Raw genomic sequence first — 17,509 nt, 5'->3', positions numbered from 1 at the left:
TAAAAAGTAAGGAATTACATGCCACAACATGGATGACCCTTGAGGACATTATGATAAGCGAAATAAACCAGTCACAAAAGGAAAAGAATTTCATAGATGTAGAAAGCAGAAGGGTGGTTTCCAGAAGCTGGAGGAAAAAGGAGTGGGGAGTCAGTGTTTAATGGGTATCGAGTTTCAGTTTAGGAAGATGAGAAAGCCCTGCTGAAGGATGGTGGGGATGTCTGCAGAACAATGTGGATGTACTTAATGTCACAAAGCTACACATTTAAAAATGGTTTATATGGTAAAATTTATTATGAATATTTTACAATAATAAAAAATTATACAGGAAACATCAGTATGAACTCATTATCTATTTGTCTCTTACTATGAAATATGTATTTCTGAGCACTGTCCACTAAAAAGGGCTAGAAACATCAACAACCTAGGAGCAACATGCCCTCCCATCATCAAGATCATTGTTTCTAAGTACTATTCTCCACTAAGAGGAACCCAGACTGTCTGGAGAAATGGCTGTGTCTAGTTCCAAGGCTTCCCTGGTGGCTCAGATGATAAAGAATCTGCCCGCAATTCAGGAGATCTGCGTTCGATCCCTGGGTCAGAAAGATCCCCTGGAGAAGGAAATGGCAACCCATTCCAACATTCTTGCCTGGAAAATTCCATGGACCAAGGAGCCTGGCTACAGTCCATGGAATTGCAAAGAGTTGGACGTGACTGAGCGACTTAGAGAGAGTTCCAGGGCAAGAAATGTATGGGATGATGGTCTTGAGACATTTTCCTAAGCCAGAAAATCAGGACACTTTTTAAGATAAATAGTTCTGTCAAAAGGACAGAGGATTCAAAATGAAGGGGCTCCCACTGACCAAAGATGGGAAAAATTGAACAAGGGAAAGAATCATGACTGTAACTGACTGAAACACATAGAACCATCCACAACATGTAAATCCATGTGTTCATAATAATACTAACAAAGAATAAGAAAACAGAACTTCATCAATCACCACTGGATGTTGCTAGTATACCAATTATTACCTAGAAAATCAATAAAAAGGGGAAATAAAGCATGAATCCTGCCTTTTGCATATAAGCTATTTCAGGGTAACCAAACAGTTGATGAGGTAGAAATTCTTTCTATGGAAGAATCTCAGCAAATGTGTTCAGAAAGAATGATAGAATGAATTACCATCAGATGCCAAAATCATATTCGAAAGGTTGTTGGTGAATTTATCACAGATGAATCAGGCTGGCAATATCAGAATCCACTTTTCAACCTTAGCGTTGCTAAATATCAAATCTCCAGATCTAATACCAGCTTAAAGGAAACAGTGCGGGTAGAGAAACAAAATAATCGCCAGCATGAATAAATACATATTTTAAAATTGGAACAATACAGAGAAGATTAGCACGGCCCCTATGCAAGGATGACACACAAATTCGTGAAGTGTTCCATATTTTTTTTAAAAAAGGAAAAAAAGACGGAACAAGACAAATCCAGAATACAAAGGATTTTGTAGGACAAATGACTGCTCAGCAAATGAGGCGAGGGGCAATTGCAGAATAGAAGAGACTTTGCAAAGTTAACAGCCCAGGGTAATGTGTGGACTCATTCAGATCCTGATTTCCAGAGCACTGTCCTCTGTGTTGGAACTTACCCTGTGCACCTTCCTGGTGGAAATCTGCAGCTGTGTGGATGTGTTCTGTCTTCGCCTTGGCTTTGTTAGAGCTGGGGGACATCCCAGCCTTTGTCTCGTGGCAGCTACTGCTAAGTAACAAAAGAAGGGAGTCTCTCTGCATCAGGCCAGTTCATGTAGGTGCTCTCCTAGACTTTAAGGAGGGTCTTCTCATCCTGCCATGACCATCCCATCAGCCCAGCATCCCTGCTACCAGGAACAGAGTGGCTGAGAAGTGACATCTCAGAGCCTCTTGCTGCCTGACCACACTGTCCTGCCACACTTGCGTTGATATAGTTGTACCCCAGGTTGGCCAGGGACAGCTTGGGAAGCAGCCTTCTAATAGGGAGTAGGGGATGGAGCTGCACCCCCTTTTCGGTAACGTACCCCCTTACTGGATGCAGTCTGCCTGGAGAGAGAAAACAGGACCAACATCTCTCTTCCCTTCCCTTCCTGCCATTATTCTCTTGACAAGAAAGTGTTTTTTCTTCTAATTCCCCTTTGTCTCAACTGCCTGCTCCACTGGAGTGATGGCCATTATAGATAGAAGGTTCCGTTCCTCCACTACAGGGCAATTCTGTGAGCTGGGATTTTTGATATTCTAGTTAAGAGATGAAGGAATATGGGGACATTCTTTCTCACAATAATAATCTTTCTTGCTACCTAATCCCACATATCACACAGAAGTCTAATATTAGTACGTTTTTTTCTTTAAATTCCTCTGTAACAAATCCTAATCTCCCAAGCATATGAACACCTTGGCTTAGCAGGGCAAAGAACATGTGCTCAGAAATACAAAGGAAAAGAGCACATTAATAACTTCCATATCACTATTCTCATACACACACATGCACACACATACAGACTAAGTTGGAATTATACATATTTTAAGTTTTATATTTTTAGATAAAAAAAATAAATGATTGCATTCTTATTATAAAAAAAAACAACCCACCTACTGACTATAACTTACTTTTGCCGTCTCAAAACATAGTTGTATGTAGGTATTTACCATTTTCCCATGTAATTTAATATTCTGCCAAAATATGCTTTTCAGTCTCTGCATGGTATTTCAGTGTATTTTTACACACTTTCTCAAACTTTAGCCAATTTACTTTACTAGACAGTGAAGTTTTTTCCAATTGGGTTGGGATGAACAGCCCTTTAGTATTTTGTTGGTATAAGTTTGTAGAAGTAGAATGGTTGAGTTAAAAAATACAAATGCTTTTGATGGAAAGTTACACATTGCCTAATTATCCTTAGAAAATCATAGCATTTTTTAGGTCCACTGGTACTGTATGACACTTCCCATTTTCCATTTTCCCATTTTCCTCTCTAAGTTTATAATTTAAAATGTCCAAATTACAAATTCATAATTGTGAATTTTAAAATTTTATGTTAAAATATATTTGCTCAGCTAGTAAATATTGGTTCAAATGTTCATTTCTTTCAGTACAAGTGAGACTGAATACTTCTCATATGTTTCAAATGTGTATTAACCATTTATATTTATTACTGTAAATGATATCTTCCAATGAGAAAACTGAGGTTCAGAGAGATTAAATGATTTGTTCAAGGACACACAGCTTCTACAAAGCAGATAAATTTTTTTTTTCATATGCTAAAATGAAATAGAATTGCTCTTCAATTGCTCTTCAAACTGAACTTTGGGGCAAAGTTCTGTTGGATTCAAGAGTTCAAGAATATCTAACTAACATACAAGTCTATTCAGGCCAAATAATCTTTATAAAATATCACTTGGAGTATTACTGTGGAGATTTAATGAATTATAGTTCTTTTACTCCTTAATTTTTAATCCCAAGATAAATCCAAATCAAAATTGGAACACAAAAAAGAGATTGCTAAAAAAAAAGGTATTGGAATATGCTGATAGCATCCTTCTTACTATCTATCAGTCATAAATCACTGCTGTAGATGCTAAAGGAGACTCCGGTACTCATGACCTCCTTCTCCCCATTATCACAGCATGAGGACAAAGCACCCAGCTGCATATGTTTTATGGTGGTAGACCGCAACCAGCATACTATTTTAAGAGATGTCCAGAAGCTGATGACTTACTTTTTGTTTCTGAATGCCCCTTTTCATTTCTATCCCAAGTAATACAGAAGGCCAGGCTGTCACCCAGGCTGTCACCCACTGGCTTAACGACGTGTGGCAATATCAAAGTCTCCTCTCTTTAATAACTAACAAGAGAGTCCATGAGTTAACGATTTAAGAGAGAGAGAGAAACAATAACAATAAAGGAAATGTCAGAGTTACTTAAATGGTAAGAGAGAGAGGATGAAGAAGGGGGAGAAGGAGGGAGGGAGGGAGGAAAGCAAGGGGCAAACACACACATTGGCAAAATGCAATGAGGTGAAAACTGGCCAAAGGTATATTTCAGCAGGATGAAAGAATTTGAGGAACCAGGGAAAAGGGAAAGGAGAGGTCTGCTGGAGGGGTAAAATCCTAACACTTCTTTCCACTTGGCTTTAAGATCTTATCTCAGAAGAGTGGAGATTTTGTTTCAGGAGCTGAGTAGTTAAGATTCCCTCAAGTAGTTTACAAGAGAAATGCTTCTCCACTCCTGTCCAATTTGCAATTATTTGTGTCCATGACTAGCCCAGGCTAAGAAAGTAAAAAGAATGGAACTTGAGAACCAAGGGGTCTCCAATCTCCTCCCTCTCCAAAGTGATGCTTCCTATACCATTTCTTGTCTTAGGCAGAGAAATCAGGTAGAATTATTGAGTGCTTGTAGCAGCAATGGAGAGGTGATTCAAGAATTCAACCACTGCCCGTAAAACGCATGCAATTTCCACTTGAGCACAGCACTGTAGGACACCAAAGCATTTTCTGGATGTGGATGGAGGGATTATTGAAGATCATGCATAGGGTAAAATTCACGTAACTCAAGAGTAATTTCCCATAACAATTCTGTACTTGTTTCTCATAGAAGAGGTTGGTGGTTTAATGCAGAGTTTGTGCACTTAGCTGAGCAAGACCACTGAGTTCAACCCTTGATCCTTCTCTGACTAGTGGAGGAAACTTAAGCAAGTTACTTAACCTTCTTTTACCTCAAACTCCTCAGCTTTAAAATGAAAATAATGATAATATACAAGATCTCATTTGATTTTTCCAGCAGCTGCATGGGATATAATGGTCCCTACTTCATTGAATATCAGGAGGACCAAAGTAGTCAGTATGTATAAAGTGGTTAGGAGGGTGTCTGGCAAATGTTAAGTGCACTATGATTGCTTATTAATTATCTTTTATTACCAGCTTAAGTGGAACTGCCATTTAGTAAAGCATAAACACAGTTTATAATTCATCTGGCCTACATGCTTTGAACTTCTGAGATTCTTGACTTTTAATGCAGGAGATGGTAATTATTGCAAAACGAATGTATATGTTTGGACTCTATTCTCCTCTTTATATTACCCTATTTTTAGACTGCATAGTTCAAAGAAGCATAAAATGAGTATGTACTATGTGAGCTTTAGGTGTGAAAGTACAATAGATTTAGGGTCCCTGACAGTAACTTAAAGGAAATTACTATTGATCAATATACAAGGGTTCTTATGTGTGTGAAATGGCTCAAAGTATCTTCTGGACAGGCAGGGAACAAAGGAGATGCAAAGTAAGAAAATGCATGCCTAGCTTGGCTCCAAGTAAAACTCATGATGACATTTGTTGTGTGCCAGGCACTGTTCTAAGTCTTTTACATATATTCTTGTATTCAATTCTTACAATACCCTCATGAAATAAATACTGTGAATGCCTCTATTTACACATGCAGAAACCAAGACAAAAAATTTAAGTATTAATAACGTGCCCAAGGACACCCAACTGGTAAATGGTGGTGCTGGTATTTAAACCTAAATATATCTTTACCCCCAAAACCCAGGTGTAACTGTCTTACTACACCTCAAAAAACTGCAGTGCACAGAGTTTGTCTCAGATTCAACTTTTTTTCTCTCTTTAGGACCTGTTTATTCCTTAAATACGGCCCTATCTACAACTGTAATGGGCATGGATGTGCTTATGGTAAACACTTTGGAAAATACCGAAGGATAGAAAGCAAAAACATTCAGACATCATATTATCACCCAAAGATGAGCACTGTTAAAATTTTGTGTTTCCTTCTAGACTTTTTTCTAAGTACATGGCTTTGTTTTATGTTTGTTTTACATAGTTGTGATCACACTATATATATAATTTTAATCTTCTTGTTTCCCCTATTATGACATGTGCCATCCTATGCTCTTAGAAATTTCATAAACTTCCTTTATAGACGCTGCATAATGTACAGCTGCATGGCAGTTCCATAAAATATTTACCATTCCTTTCATGCTGGACATCTGAGTATTTCCAGCCTTTTTACTGTAGGATGGAAATCTTTGTCCCCTCTTTCTTGATAGTTTCCCTTCTTCTGACATTTCTTCAGATCTTCCCCAGGCACACAACGACTTTGGTATCCCTCTATCTTTCCTTTCTCAAAATGTATTTTCTGGAAATGAGCTGACAAGCTCATTCATACTAAAGAGTACATGGTTCATAAAACTTACTTTCTCTCCCAGGACACTTCTGTCCATTTACCCAAAGGAATGGCGCTCTAATTGTGAGGCGTTAGTTATCAGAAAATTGTTAGTTGGGGAGATCCCCCAATAGGAGGAGACTACAACAGCAAAAAGGCGCAGGGCCGCGGTAACCTAAGGAAAGGTGACGAGAAGGCAAGGCTAGAACTGCGGAGGTGGTGGTATGGTTAAGGGGATAAAAACGTTTTGTATAAGCTAGAGTGAAAAAAAAAAAAAAGAGCGGAAGAGAATTGGAAAATTCACTCAGCGGCACTTACCTAGTTTCTCCAACTCTCCTGCTTTTGCCTTTCCAAAACATTTGGCCTGAGGGCTGGGCCCGCCCACCTTTTACTCAGCTCCGCTCGGCTGGGTTCTCAGGCTTAATTACTTTGCCAAGTCTCACAGCTCCGGGGCCTTGGGCGGCCACAGAGCCAGCCGCCAGGAGCGGAAGCGACGTTCTAAGAGGGTCCATTCCAAGCCCTGGGTCCACGGACAGTCCCGTAGGAGCTTCACCTCCCTGGACCCAAACAGGAGAGTTAGTAATACTCTGGGGGCGGTGGGTTAGAAACGTCGTGTGAAAGTTCACAAAGTCCCGTTCTGCCCCTAGCACTCTTTCTTTCCCTCCTCCTAGAGGCTTCAGGCTTTCTAGGCTGTTGGCAAGTCCGAGGAGCAAAGGGAACCCAAGACAGAACTCAGGTCCCCCCAACTCTCCCCACTCGGGTGCTGCACTGAAAGAGGAGGCGTGGGGGTGTGCGGGCTGAAGTTCAAGCCAAAGGGGTCACTGACTCCGACCCTCCGCCCCGCAAGGATTAGGGAGCCGAGGAAACCGTAAATCCGAAAACCTGGCCTGACCAATTAAAGCAAAAAAAAAAAAAAAGCGAAAGGCTCCAGCCCGAAACTGGGGCGGAGCACACTGCTCCCCTGAGGGCCGAGCCGGCTGCTCCAGCCACAGCGCGAACGCCCTCCCAGGCTTGCTCCGCCGGGACCCCGGGCGCACCACGCACGCACCCGCCTCCCTGGGCCGGCCGCTCCTCCCTCTTTCCTTGCTGGTTGGCCCGGGCGCCGCAAGCGCGGCGGCGGCAGGAGGAGCCGGGCGCGCCCGCCACGCACAGCTCGGGCGGCAGGCGCGGCGCACGAGCTCAGGTGGCGGCTGCGGCGGTGCCGACAGCAGCGGCTGCAGCAGCTAGCGGACACCCTCTCCCCGCCGCGCCCGCAACCCTCCTCCGCTGCGCCGCGGAGCTACCGGCCGTCCCAGGGTTTCCCCGGCCCCCGCGCGCACGGGCGAGCCCCACGCACAATAGCGGCCGCCTCTATTGTGGTTCCCAGCCCCGGCGCCAGCCATGGGGAAGCCGGCGAGGAAGGGATGCGACTGGAAGCGCTTCCTGAGGAATAACTGGCTGCTGCTCTCCACCGTGGTCGCGGTGGTGCTAGGTGAGATGCGTGGCGGGTGGGCGACGCGCGCGCCCTCACGCGCTCCCGGCACCCAGGCCGCGTGCGGGGCGGGCGCGTGTGAGGATGGGCATGGCGCTGGCGCACGCGGTGCTCGGTTCCTCGGCGCCCCCTCGGCTTCCGACACCGCGCGGGGGCTTACCCTCGAGGGTGCTGATTTCTCTGTGCGAAGAACAAAGCTCCTCCGGGACACCCGTTTGCCTGCTCCGCGAGCTTCGGGTTCCTGCTTTACCCAAAATGATCATAGGGGCTTGGAAGGGGGAAAGGGAAACGTGTAGGTCTCGGTTCTTACCGTTTGGAAGCAAATGTGGTTTAATTATTTAAATCCTATCTGCTCCCCTCCCTTTTTTCTTTTTTTCCCCCGGAACCATGCGTTGTCCGGACAGAGCGAGTGTGGATGATGGTTTGCGGTTGAACTGGAACAGGCACCTGAACCTCAGGAATGGTCCTGTCCCCGGCGGGAGGGAGAGTGTGGACGTTACAGTCGGTCACTCTTCCTAGTCAGTGCCTGGAAAGGTGCCTGCCCACGCGGCGAGCCGCTGCCCGCGCCCAGGCACGGAAAACCTACCAGATTTGTGCTTGAATTCAGGGTGTGCAGTGATGGTCCGCAGAAGTCTAGGGGAAGGGAGACCTATCCGATTTCTCCCTTTCCACCCTGCAAATCTACCGAGGTCGCCTCCTTGAGCTCCGCTGCTAGCCACATTTCTTTTCTATTGAAAATAATATTTAAGTCATATTTGCTTGTTTTTAAACAAGGTGTGTTTAAGTGATTTATTCCTGACACATCACTGGATCAGGTGCATGTCTGAGCCATTGCTCAGAGGTATTTAGACTCTGAATTTCTGCCAGGTTGTCTTTTACCACTTGGGCCTTGGGATGCTCCTCTTCGGTGTTGGAGCCAAGACTGTCTCCTTTCCTCCAAGACCTGGCCCAGGTGGGGACACCCAGCAGGTGAGGCTCCTTTGAAGTCCTCACCTTCCGTTTGGAAACTGGAGCTGGGAGGAGGGGTAGCCTGTGCCTCTCCCAACCCCAAGCACGGCTCTCTCCAGCTGCTGCTTCTCAATCTCAGAATATTTTCTCAGAATACCTGCTTTCTGTCTTGGTGCCCCGCCCCCAGAAAACTCTGGGGAAGTCAATGGGATCCTCAGGGTCGGATTTGCTCCTCTAGATCCTTGTGCAAAGTCGGGTTTCTAGTAAATAAATAACATCCTGGAATTACTTTAGCAGAGGCTATCTGTGGGAGGAAAAGAGAGAAGCAGAGGAGCAAGTCTTGACTACTTAGCTCTATTTCCCGCAAGAAAAGTCACGTGGCTCTAAGGAAAGGGCTGTCCTGCCTCATCACATTTTAAATAACAGATTCCTCAAAAAGAGTGACGTGATTTTCCTGCAGTCAAGTAGATGAGATGGTCTTGTTTTCCTAGTGACAAGAGTCCAGAATTAATTGTGAAATCCCTTCTTCAGGATGGTTTTGGGTAGGCTGGCATTTGCCTCCCGATTCCTTGTGGAAGTGAAATGATCCTGCCTTTTCAGCTGTAGGGATTTTCAGAGATACCCACCTGTTGACCACGTGTGGCATGCTGGTGTTGAGTTTACTGATTCACTGAAGGGTGGTTTGGCAAAGATTTTGAAAATTGTTCCCTGGCCTTCAGGACCTGTCACGTATATACATCTTCCGGGTCAAGGGGGATAACATGTCTGTTTTGCAGATGTGGCCTTTGGTGTCAGATGGGCAATTTTTTCCAGTTTTAATGTGGGTAAGCCCCAGGAGCATGATTCAGATACTTTGCTCCAGAAAGGAAAACACAATATTAAACCTGTAAGTACTCAACTGAAGTCTTTCAGCACATTTGCTCCTCAAGGAGTAACATCAGGCGGTCCTGAGCATTTCACCTCTTGGTCTGAGAAGTGTCAGGCCTACACCACTCTTGGTGCACCCATCACAAGGCTCGTCCCAGGATCCTTCTCTTTTCTTCATTCTTTGGGCTTGAGTACAAAAGTCACACCTCTGTCTCTGTCACCTGTGCTGACTCATTCTGGGTTAAACCCAGAAGTGAAATTGCAACCAGCTTGTAACAGAGATGCTAAGTCCATCCATAAGCCCTTTTGACCATGATAGTAAGTTTATTTTTGTTACAGTCTTAATTGATACAGAGATGGCCAACACTCTCTTGTAGCCTCCTTTCTGAACCTTTCAACATGTGGACCTTAAGAAGGAAGAAAGTTTAATTTATTACCCTGACAGAATATCTTCTGATTAAAACTGAAGTGTTTTGTCCCTGCTATATATAATTCTTCAACCCTGACACTTTAAAATATTTTGATTTTTGAAATGAAGGGCAAAACTTTTTAGCAGCCAGCTGAAAGCCTCTGATTTTTTAAGACAGTGTGTGAGGGGAGATGAAATTAAAGGTCATCTTATTAGGTGTAAATGTTCATTTCTTTTGTGGACAAAGAGATACTAAAGCTAGCTATTTCCTTATATTGTTGCTCATGAAATAAAGAGACTGAATAGTTAAGTGACTTTCTTTGTTAAAGTGACTATCTTTCAGTCTCTGTTAAACCCTACAAGGTCCTGGAGATAACATCTTAGATTTTCAGATGAGAGGCCTTTAGTAAAATCTGATTGTGTATGTGTGTCTGTCAATCACTCAGTCATGTCTGACCCTGAGACCCCATGGATTCCTCTGTCCCTGGAATTGTGCAGGCAAGTACTGGAATGGATTGCCATTCCCTTCTCCAGGATCTTCCCAACCAAAGAATTGAACTTGGGTCTTCCATATTGCAGAAAGATTCTTTAAGGTCTGAGCCACCAGGGATTAGGCACAATTTTCACTGTATTCATTACAATTCTTGCAGGCCTTTCCCTTGCTTCTGTAGTGTAGTAGTATGAGAATGGGGACTGGAGTCAAGAGTCTTAGATTTGAATTCTGATCCAGTCATCCTCTGTGACTTAGACAAAATCTCTCATTCTCTGGAATCCTCAATTTCCTCATCTGGAAAATAGGGATATAGATCATTCCCTCCTATGCTATTAGAGTTGGTTAAGATAATGTGAAAATACCTAGTTGTATGACTGGCATATAACAGGCACTCAGTAAATATCATTTTAAGGTGATTTGAACACCTTGATTCTGAGGAAATTAATGTTTTCTTATGAAATAAGGTCTCTCATGGTCTTTCTCAGTCCTGCTTGGTGTCCAGCCTAGAATTCTGAGGGTGATTCAAGTATTTTGATGACATGTTCTGTCAAGGTGAACACCAGCCTCCAGAGCACTCACTATTCATTGTTTTAAAAGGATATGAAAAGGATTAATCATTTTGTTTTGTGCCCCATAGCATGCTTCTCGTTTCATTTAACAGGCAGAAATTCTGAGGGAAGAATTTTTGTGCTTTTAGTGGGAATTCTGTTCAAGCAGAATCAGTGTGCGAGAATTCTGTGCATTGTAATTCAAGTCAGCCGGTAATGATCATAGCGTGTGTGATGTTGGCAAAGCACTCACGGAACCCTCACCCCACTCACGACATAAAGCCTGATCATTCTGCCCAGACAGGTTGGGCTTTATTTCAGTCATTTGAAAAATCTGATTTCCAGCTTATGGATTTTCAAGAAAGGATAGAGCTATTGTTATTTACAGGACAGAGCCGACAAGCTTATTCTTTCTGAATAATTTCCTTCATCACACTAAAGGAAGCAGTCGTTTATAGATTCAGATTCCATTGTCTAAAACTGAGAACAGTTTCTTCATGTTCTTAGTAATACCCTTGCCCAAGCCAGCCTCGTGTCTCCTCCGCTGGGCTCTTGTAGTATATATCTAGCAGTGCTAATTTGAGCTGTGGCATAGGCTGTCTTGCTGTGTTTCTCCATGTCTCTGAAACCCCTGAGTATGGGATGGGGGCAGGGGAACGGCTTCAGCTCAGTGTTCAGAATATATTTTGTTATCATGAAACTCATGTGCTTCAGCCTGTGCTGCTGGGCCTCTAATCAGCTCAGCCTTGGAATATACCAGTACTGTAACTGGCGCTTAAATCATTTGCTCATTCAACAAATCTATATCAAGCATCTGCTGTGTGCCAGGGATTTTTCTAGAGCCAGGGCCCATAACAGGGGACAAAATAAAACCCCTGTCCTCATGGAGCGTATGCTGAAGTGGAGACAGGAAGACAGTACACCGGATAAAGAGGTGAACTACAATATAGAGTATGTTGGATGGTGAGAGTGTTCTAGAGTAACATAAAGCGGGGAAGGGAACTGGGCAATTTTAGCTGGAATAGGGTGAATGGGAAGGCCCTGCTGCTACCGCTGCTGCTGTTGTGTCCAACTCCTTTGCGACCCCCATGGACTGTAAGCTGCCAGGCTCCTCTCTCCCTGGGATTTTCCAGGCAAGAATACTAGAGTTACCATTTCCTTCTCCAGGGGACCCTCTCAACCCAGGGAAGGAACCTGCATCTCCTGCATTGGCAGGTGAATTCTCTACCACTGAGCCACCAGGCCCTGCTGAGAAGGTGAGAGCTGAGTTGAGACTGGAAGAAGTGAGGGAACATGTGCACAGATACCTGGGGAGATCTCGGCATGCTTGAGAAAGAGCACGGGAGTGGAGTGGGAGGGGGCGAGGCAATAGGATGGTGTGAGCCCTTATAAGGATTTTGATTTTTACTGGGGTTGGGAAACCGTTAAAAGGTTTTGAGCAGAGTGACATGGTCTGATTGTCTTAATCCACTCTCCTGGCTGCTCTTAGACCGTAGACGGCAGGCACAAGGGTGGAAGCAGAGACACCGGCTTAGGAGGCTAGTGCAATTAGCCACTTTTCTAATCTCATTTCTGTCATGGTTAGTGAAATCTTAGGAAATGCTTAAGGAAAATCAATGAGAAAAATATTGCAACTGTAAGGTAGGCGTTATTGTTTTGCCATTATATGGATGAGGAAACAGACATGGAACAGCGCAGGACTAGCTCGGGATCACTCCGATAACAACTGGCAATTCCCAGCTTTACTATATTTTCCCTTCCCCTCCTTTGGACTTGTGTCCTCCGTCTTTCTCCCCATCTCGCTGGTCCTCGCAGAACCTCCTGGGGATCATGGTGGCCTGGCTGTGTGCCACGTCGAAGCAGGGAATGAAGACTCTGTCGTGTTCGGTTTGGGCTGCAGCTGCCCCTTTCTGCTCTGAGACTGAGAAGGGGCAGGAACACGCCCCCAGGGACGCTCGGAACTGCAGCGTGTACCCTGGAGGAGCACTGTGCCTGTGGGGTTTGCCGGACTCATTAGCCAGGTTGGTCTCCACTCTAGGCTCAGCGTCCGCCTTCCACCTTGGTCCATGAGGCTGCCCTGCTATTCTCTCCACCTTCCAAGTCTGCCCTTCCTACCTTCTAACTAAGTGGCTTGGTGTGACTGGTACAAAGGGTGTGACTGAGGTACATGAGGGGAAGAAAAGCAAAGCTGCCACGGAGGTCGGGGGCCAGATCTTAGAGGGATTGGAATGCCACTCTGCTAAGTTCAGACATGCTCCTGGGGATGAAGCTGGGCAGTGACATGGTCAGCTGTGCTTAGAAACGATCCTTGAGGCAGATGGATGGGCGAATGGATCCAAGGAGCGGGATGTTGCAGGTGGGCAGAACACCCAGGGGATTACTGTCGAGGTCCAGGTAGAGAGGGAGACGGGGGCCTCGGCAGCAGTGGGAATGGAGAGGAAAAGACGGCTCTGTGTGGTGTTCGGCAGGTTGACCTGACACTGCCTGACTAGGTTTGGTCCTTGGAACAAGGAGGTGGTGATCTCTAGCCAGAGAGGGAGTCCTGGCGGGGGCAGCAGCTTGGAGAAGAACTATCATGTCTTCCCACTGCACGGGACCAATAGCAACTTGCTTTTTGTTACCCTGTAGTTAGAAAGTGAAAGTGAAGTCACTCAGTCGTATCTGACTCTGCAACCCCATGGACTGTAGCCTACCAGGCTCCTCTGTCCATGGGATTTTCCAGGCAAGAGTACTGGAGTGGATTGCCATTTCCTTCTCCAGGGGATCTTCCCAACCCAGGGACTGATCCCAGATCTCCCGCATTGTAGGCAGACGCTTTGCCGTCTGAGCCATCAGGGAACTGCAAGTAGTTAGAGTATTTGCTAATTTTTGCCCTCCCCACTGACCCTTGAAGAGCCTTTGAGGGAAGGAATTCTGGCTGCCCCTCACTATATCCATATTACCTGTCACAATGCCTGGTGGGCTCAATACATTTGTTGAATTGTTGAGTCATTTATGACCCAGAGAGATAGTAACAGTTTATCTTTGTTTATTGAATGAGTAAATTAGCCCAAACCTAAGCTTGAATTCCATCATACATTCTTCTCTGCCTACTTCAGCCTCCTCTAATTTGCATCACTAAGACAGATTTATAGTTTATACATACTTATCAAGTATGTTAAACTTTTCTTCCTCACAACTAGGTTATAGACCCCTAGAGGACAGAAGCATTCCTATTACCCTTAGCATGCACTGGAAAATAAAAGGAGACCTTAAAGTAATGAGACTGACTCTAAAATGATATATAAAAAAGTGAATCTGGCAGTTAAACTCTCTGGGTCTTTGTTTCTTATCAGAAGGAAGAGAGGTTGGATTAGCTGGAAGAGAAAAAAGATTTCACTGATGTGCCAGCTCCCATTTATAGGTAGCCGACTGTCTGAGGTGATACTTTGTTGAGAAAGAATTGGAAACGAAAGTTCTGAAATTGATTACTGATATCTGCCCAGGGCTTACAATCAGGAAACAGTGGCATGCGTGCTGCACACTTGACCCTGGGTCACATCACTGAAGTTCCTTCTAGATTTAAGATCCTTTAGCTCTATGCTTGTGTAGTCATTCCTCAGTTCATTGCTCAGAGTCAGAGGGTCTCTTCCTTAGGGAACTTAGGAAGAGTTAAGGTCACTACTGGCTTCCCTGATGGCTCAGTGGTAAAGAATCCACCTGCAATGCAGGAGTTGCAGGAGATGCAGGTTCAGGTTCGATCCCTGGGTGGGGAAGATCCCCTGGATGAGGAAATGGCAACCCACTCCAGTATTCTTGTCAGGAGAATCCCATGGACAGAGGAGCCTGGAGAGTTATAGTCTATAGCGTCACAAAGAGTTGGACATGACCAAAGCAATTTAACACACATACACACAAAGTCATTACTAGAGGATAAAATGACCTTGATGTTGAATCAGTTGTTCTACATCTGTGACTTGGGATATAATAATGTAAATTATGTGTGGAACTGTTACCAGGGTAGTGTTCTATGTCAGCTTTAAATTATTCATTACAACAGTAACATGAGGTCTAAAAACTTACATTGTTTCTCTACAGGAATGTGTATCTTGCACGCATTTGCTTAATTAAATATATTGGGGAAGCAGTCCTTTAGCTGACTAGATCCCAGTTTCACATATGAAAGAATTAGGGAAACAGTTTTGGGCTTTGAGTACCTATGCCTGATTTGGTTTCAGTTTTGAAACCAAATCAGAATCCACCAGAGTTGTGGAATCACTGAAAAGATTCTGATTTTTAGTTGATGAAACTTACCATCTGTCAAAAATTTGAGGAGTGGGCATAAGAAATAAAGGAAGCTTCAAATGATCACACAAGATGTAGAAAGCTATCACAATCCAAATCTGGATTTGGTGGCGCTCATATAGTTTCTCAGATGGAAGAAAACCCAGGGTTGCACAGACAAGGTGCAAATAAATGGGATTAGGAATTAGCAATCGGAGAGCATATGCACACTCAGATGAGCACTTGCTAATAAAGAGAGAAATCTTTCCACGTTAATTACTTGGGAGGAGCTGTGCTTACCTTTAATAGAGCTGAGACAGGAAGTAGCTGTCCTGTAGGGAGTCAGTGACATGCTGGCCTGATGCCAGGCGGCTCTGCCCGCCTGAGGAGCTGCAAGTCTCCCCCGTGTTGATGTCTCTGGAGATCTGGGGTCACAGATACTACGGGGACTGGAGCACTGTTGAAGAAAATGAACTTGTCTTGGACAGCACTGAGTGGCCCAGTCAGACTGCTCTGCAGCAGTGTGTGTTAAAGTAGCAAGCCTTTCCTGTTTTGAATGTTCAACATACATCTAATAGAAGACAATATTGGAGACAGTTACTACTAAGCCAATAATTCACTTTGGAGCTATAGGTTAGCCCAGCAGATAGATTTAGAAGGAGCTAATTCATTAAACTTGCTGAGGAAACAGACCGAAACGGTGACAAAGAGGGCTCTGTTGTAATTAGTAAGCTCCACAGTAACACCTCTGTTAATGGAAAGGAAGTGTTACAGTGACTCACTCATTGCCAGAAATGTTACTAGCCTGTGTTTGAAAAATATCTGCTGACTGCCTGTTCCATTACCAGAGGTAGACTATTTCCTTTCCAACAAATACTCCTGCGCTTTCCGGGATGGGCAGACCTCGTCCCAGCTCATAGACACTTCATGCTGTGTGTCCTGGGTGATGCCCCGCCCAGGCCCAGCCCCAGCTGTGTGAGGTCTGGGCCATGGTGCCCACTCCACCAGGACAGAGAGGAAGCTGTGCCTCATTCTCCACCACAAGACCTAGAACCAGCACTGAGGAAGCAAATCCCTCCCACCAGTCCCGCCATGCTCAGGCTGAGGTCTTTGTTCCCAGGCCCTTCTGGTCAGAGTCCATAACTGGGTCCACAGGCAGGACAGGTGTCACAGCAGGTCTTCCTGTGTCCAGGAAAGGGCCTGGTCCCAGCATCGTGTGAGTCTGCCAGGTCAGCCTCTTGAAGCAAAGTGGCAGCTTTGGGGAGTGGAGTTTCTGTCCAGGTGTGACCTCAGTGAGGATTTGCACTATGTGTTCATTTTTACAGTTGCACTAAGATAACAGTTTGGACTTGCTTTTCTCAGGGGCTTAAAACTGCACTTACTTGACTAAGGAGGAGACCCTTAGATGAGAATCTTGAATGAGATTATAAAATTAAAATATTATTCTACCACTGTTGTATTGCTTAATAATTATCTGTTTACCTATAATTCAGTAAAGAATTAAGTCAACAAAAAAAATGGACAGTTATCAAAAATGCCTAACCACAAAAAGGCTAATCTCCAAGCCTCCAAGCATTACTGGAAAATAAACTGATTCTGTGGCTAGTTCATATATTTCATATACTTAATTATTTTCTGAGCCACTTAACCACTCTACAAGTTTCATATGAGATTTCCCAAATTATGAAGCAATGAGGGAGATACAGTTTCTCCTCCAAAAAAAAATTTATTTTTCTTGTGGGTAACCAAGCCTAATTGGTAATACTTACGGAGGGTTTATTATGACTTTTATGCACATTATTTCCCAATTGACCCTATACTTATTTTACAGATAAGGAGACTGAAATGTACAAGGCTTAAGTCACATGACTGAGGTCACACTCAGAACTGGGATTTGCACCCAGAACTGACTTCAAAACTGTGGTTATTAACCATTAAGTAAGACTGCTTCCTAGAAAACTTGGATACATCCAAATTATAGTTCAGAGCATTCTTACAGACTTCACTCTTGTATAATAGCTAAATAAAGCCTAGTAGTCTCCTTCTTACTCCATCTCTTATCTGTCTCTTGGCTTTTCTTTATTATGTCTTTGAACCTGAGGCATCCTACAGTATTTAGTCCTTTCCCTTATTCTTTTTCCACATAAACTTCTATTTGAAGTTACTCTACTTGAGCTTGTCTAAAAGTTACTTTCCCAGGATGTATAATGCTCTCTTGTCCTACTTCTTCTGCTCATTGTGTTTCACCCACTGTTATTCTACCCATCCTTGATGGTGTATCTCATTTTTCACTTTTATCATATAGA

General features: G+C 44.1%; 1 protein-coding gene and 1 non-coding gene across 2 annotated transcripts in view; both read left to right on the top strand.

Moving 5' to 3' along the window:
* Nucleotides 1-1,354: 1,354 nt before the first annotated feature.
* Nucleotides 1,355-1,456, top strand: LOC136148838 (U6 spliceosomal RNA). The gene has a single exon (XR_010659602.1). It is a non-coding gene; the product is annotated as a U6 spliceosomal RNA (small nuclear RNA).
* A 5,782-nt stretch (nt 1,457-7,238) lies between these two features.
* Nucleotides 7,239-17,509, top strand: part of SLC1A1 (solute carrier family 1 member 1) — a 76,100-nt gene continuing 65,829 nt past the window's right edge. The window contains exon 1 of the mRNA XM_065907837.1: nt 7,239-7,675. Coding sequence (XP_065763909.1) covers nt 7,585-7,675 — 91 coding nt within the window. The 5' untranslated portion in view covers nt 7,239-7,584. The remainder of the gene's footprint in view (nt 7,676-17,509) is intronic.

The sequence above is a fragment of the Muntiacus reevesi genome, chromosome 17 (assembly GCF_963930625.1).
Source record: "Muntiacus reevesi chromosome 17, mMunRee1.1, whole genome shotgun sequence".
NCBI classification, from domain to species: domain Eukaryota; kingdom Metazoa; phylum Chordata; class Mammalia; order Artiodactyla; family Cervidae; genus Muntiacus; species Muntiacus reevesi.
This window is presented reverse-complemented; position numbering and strand designations above follow the sequence as displayed.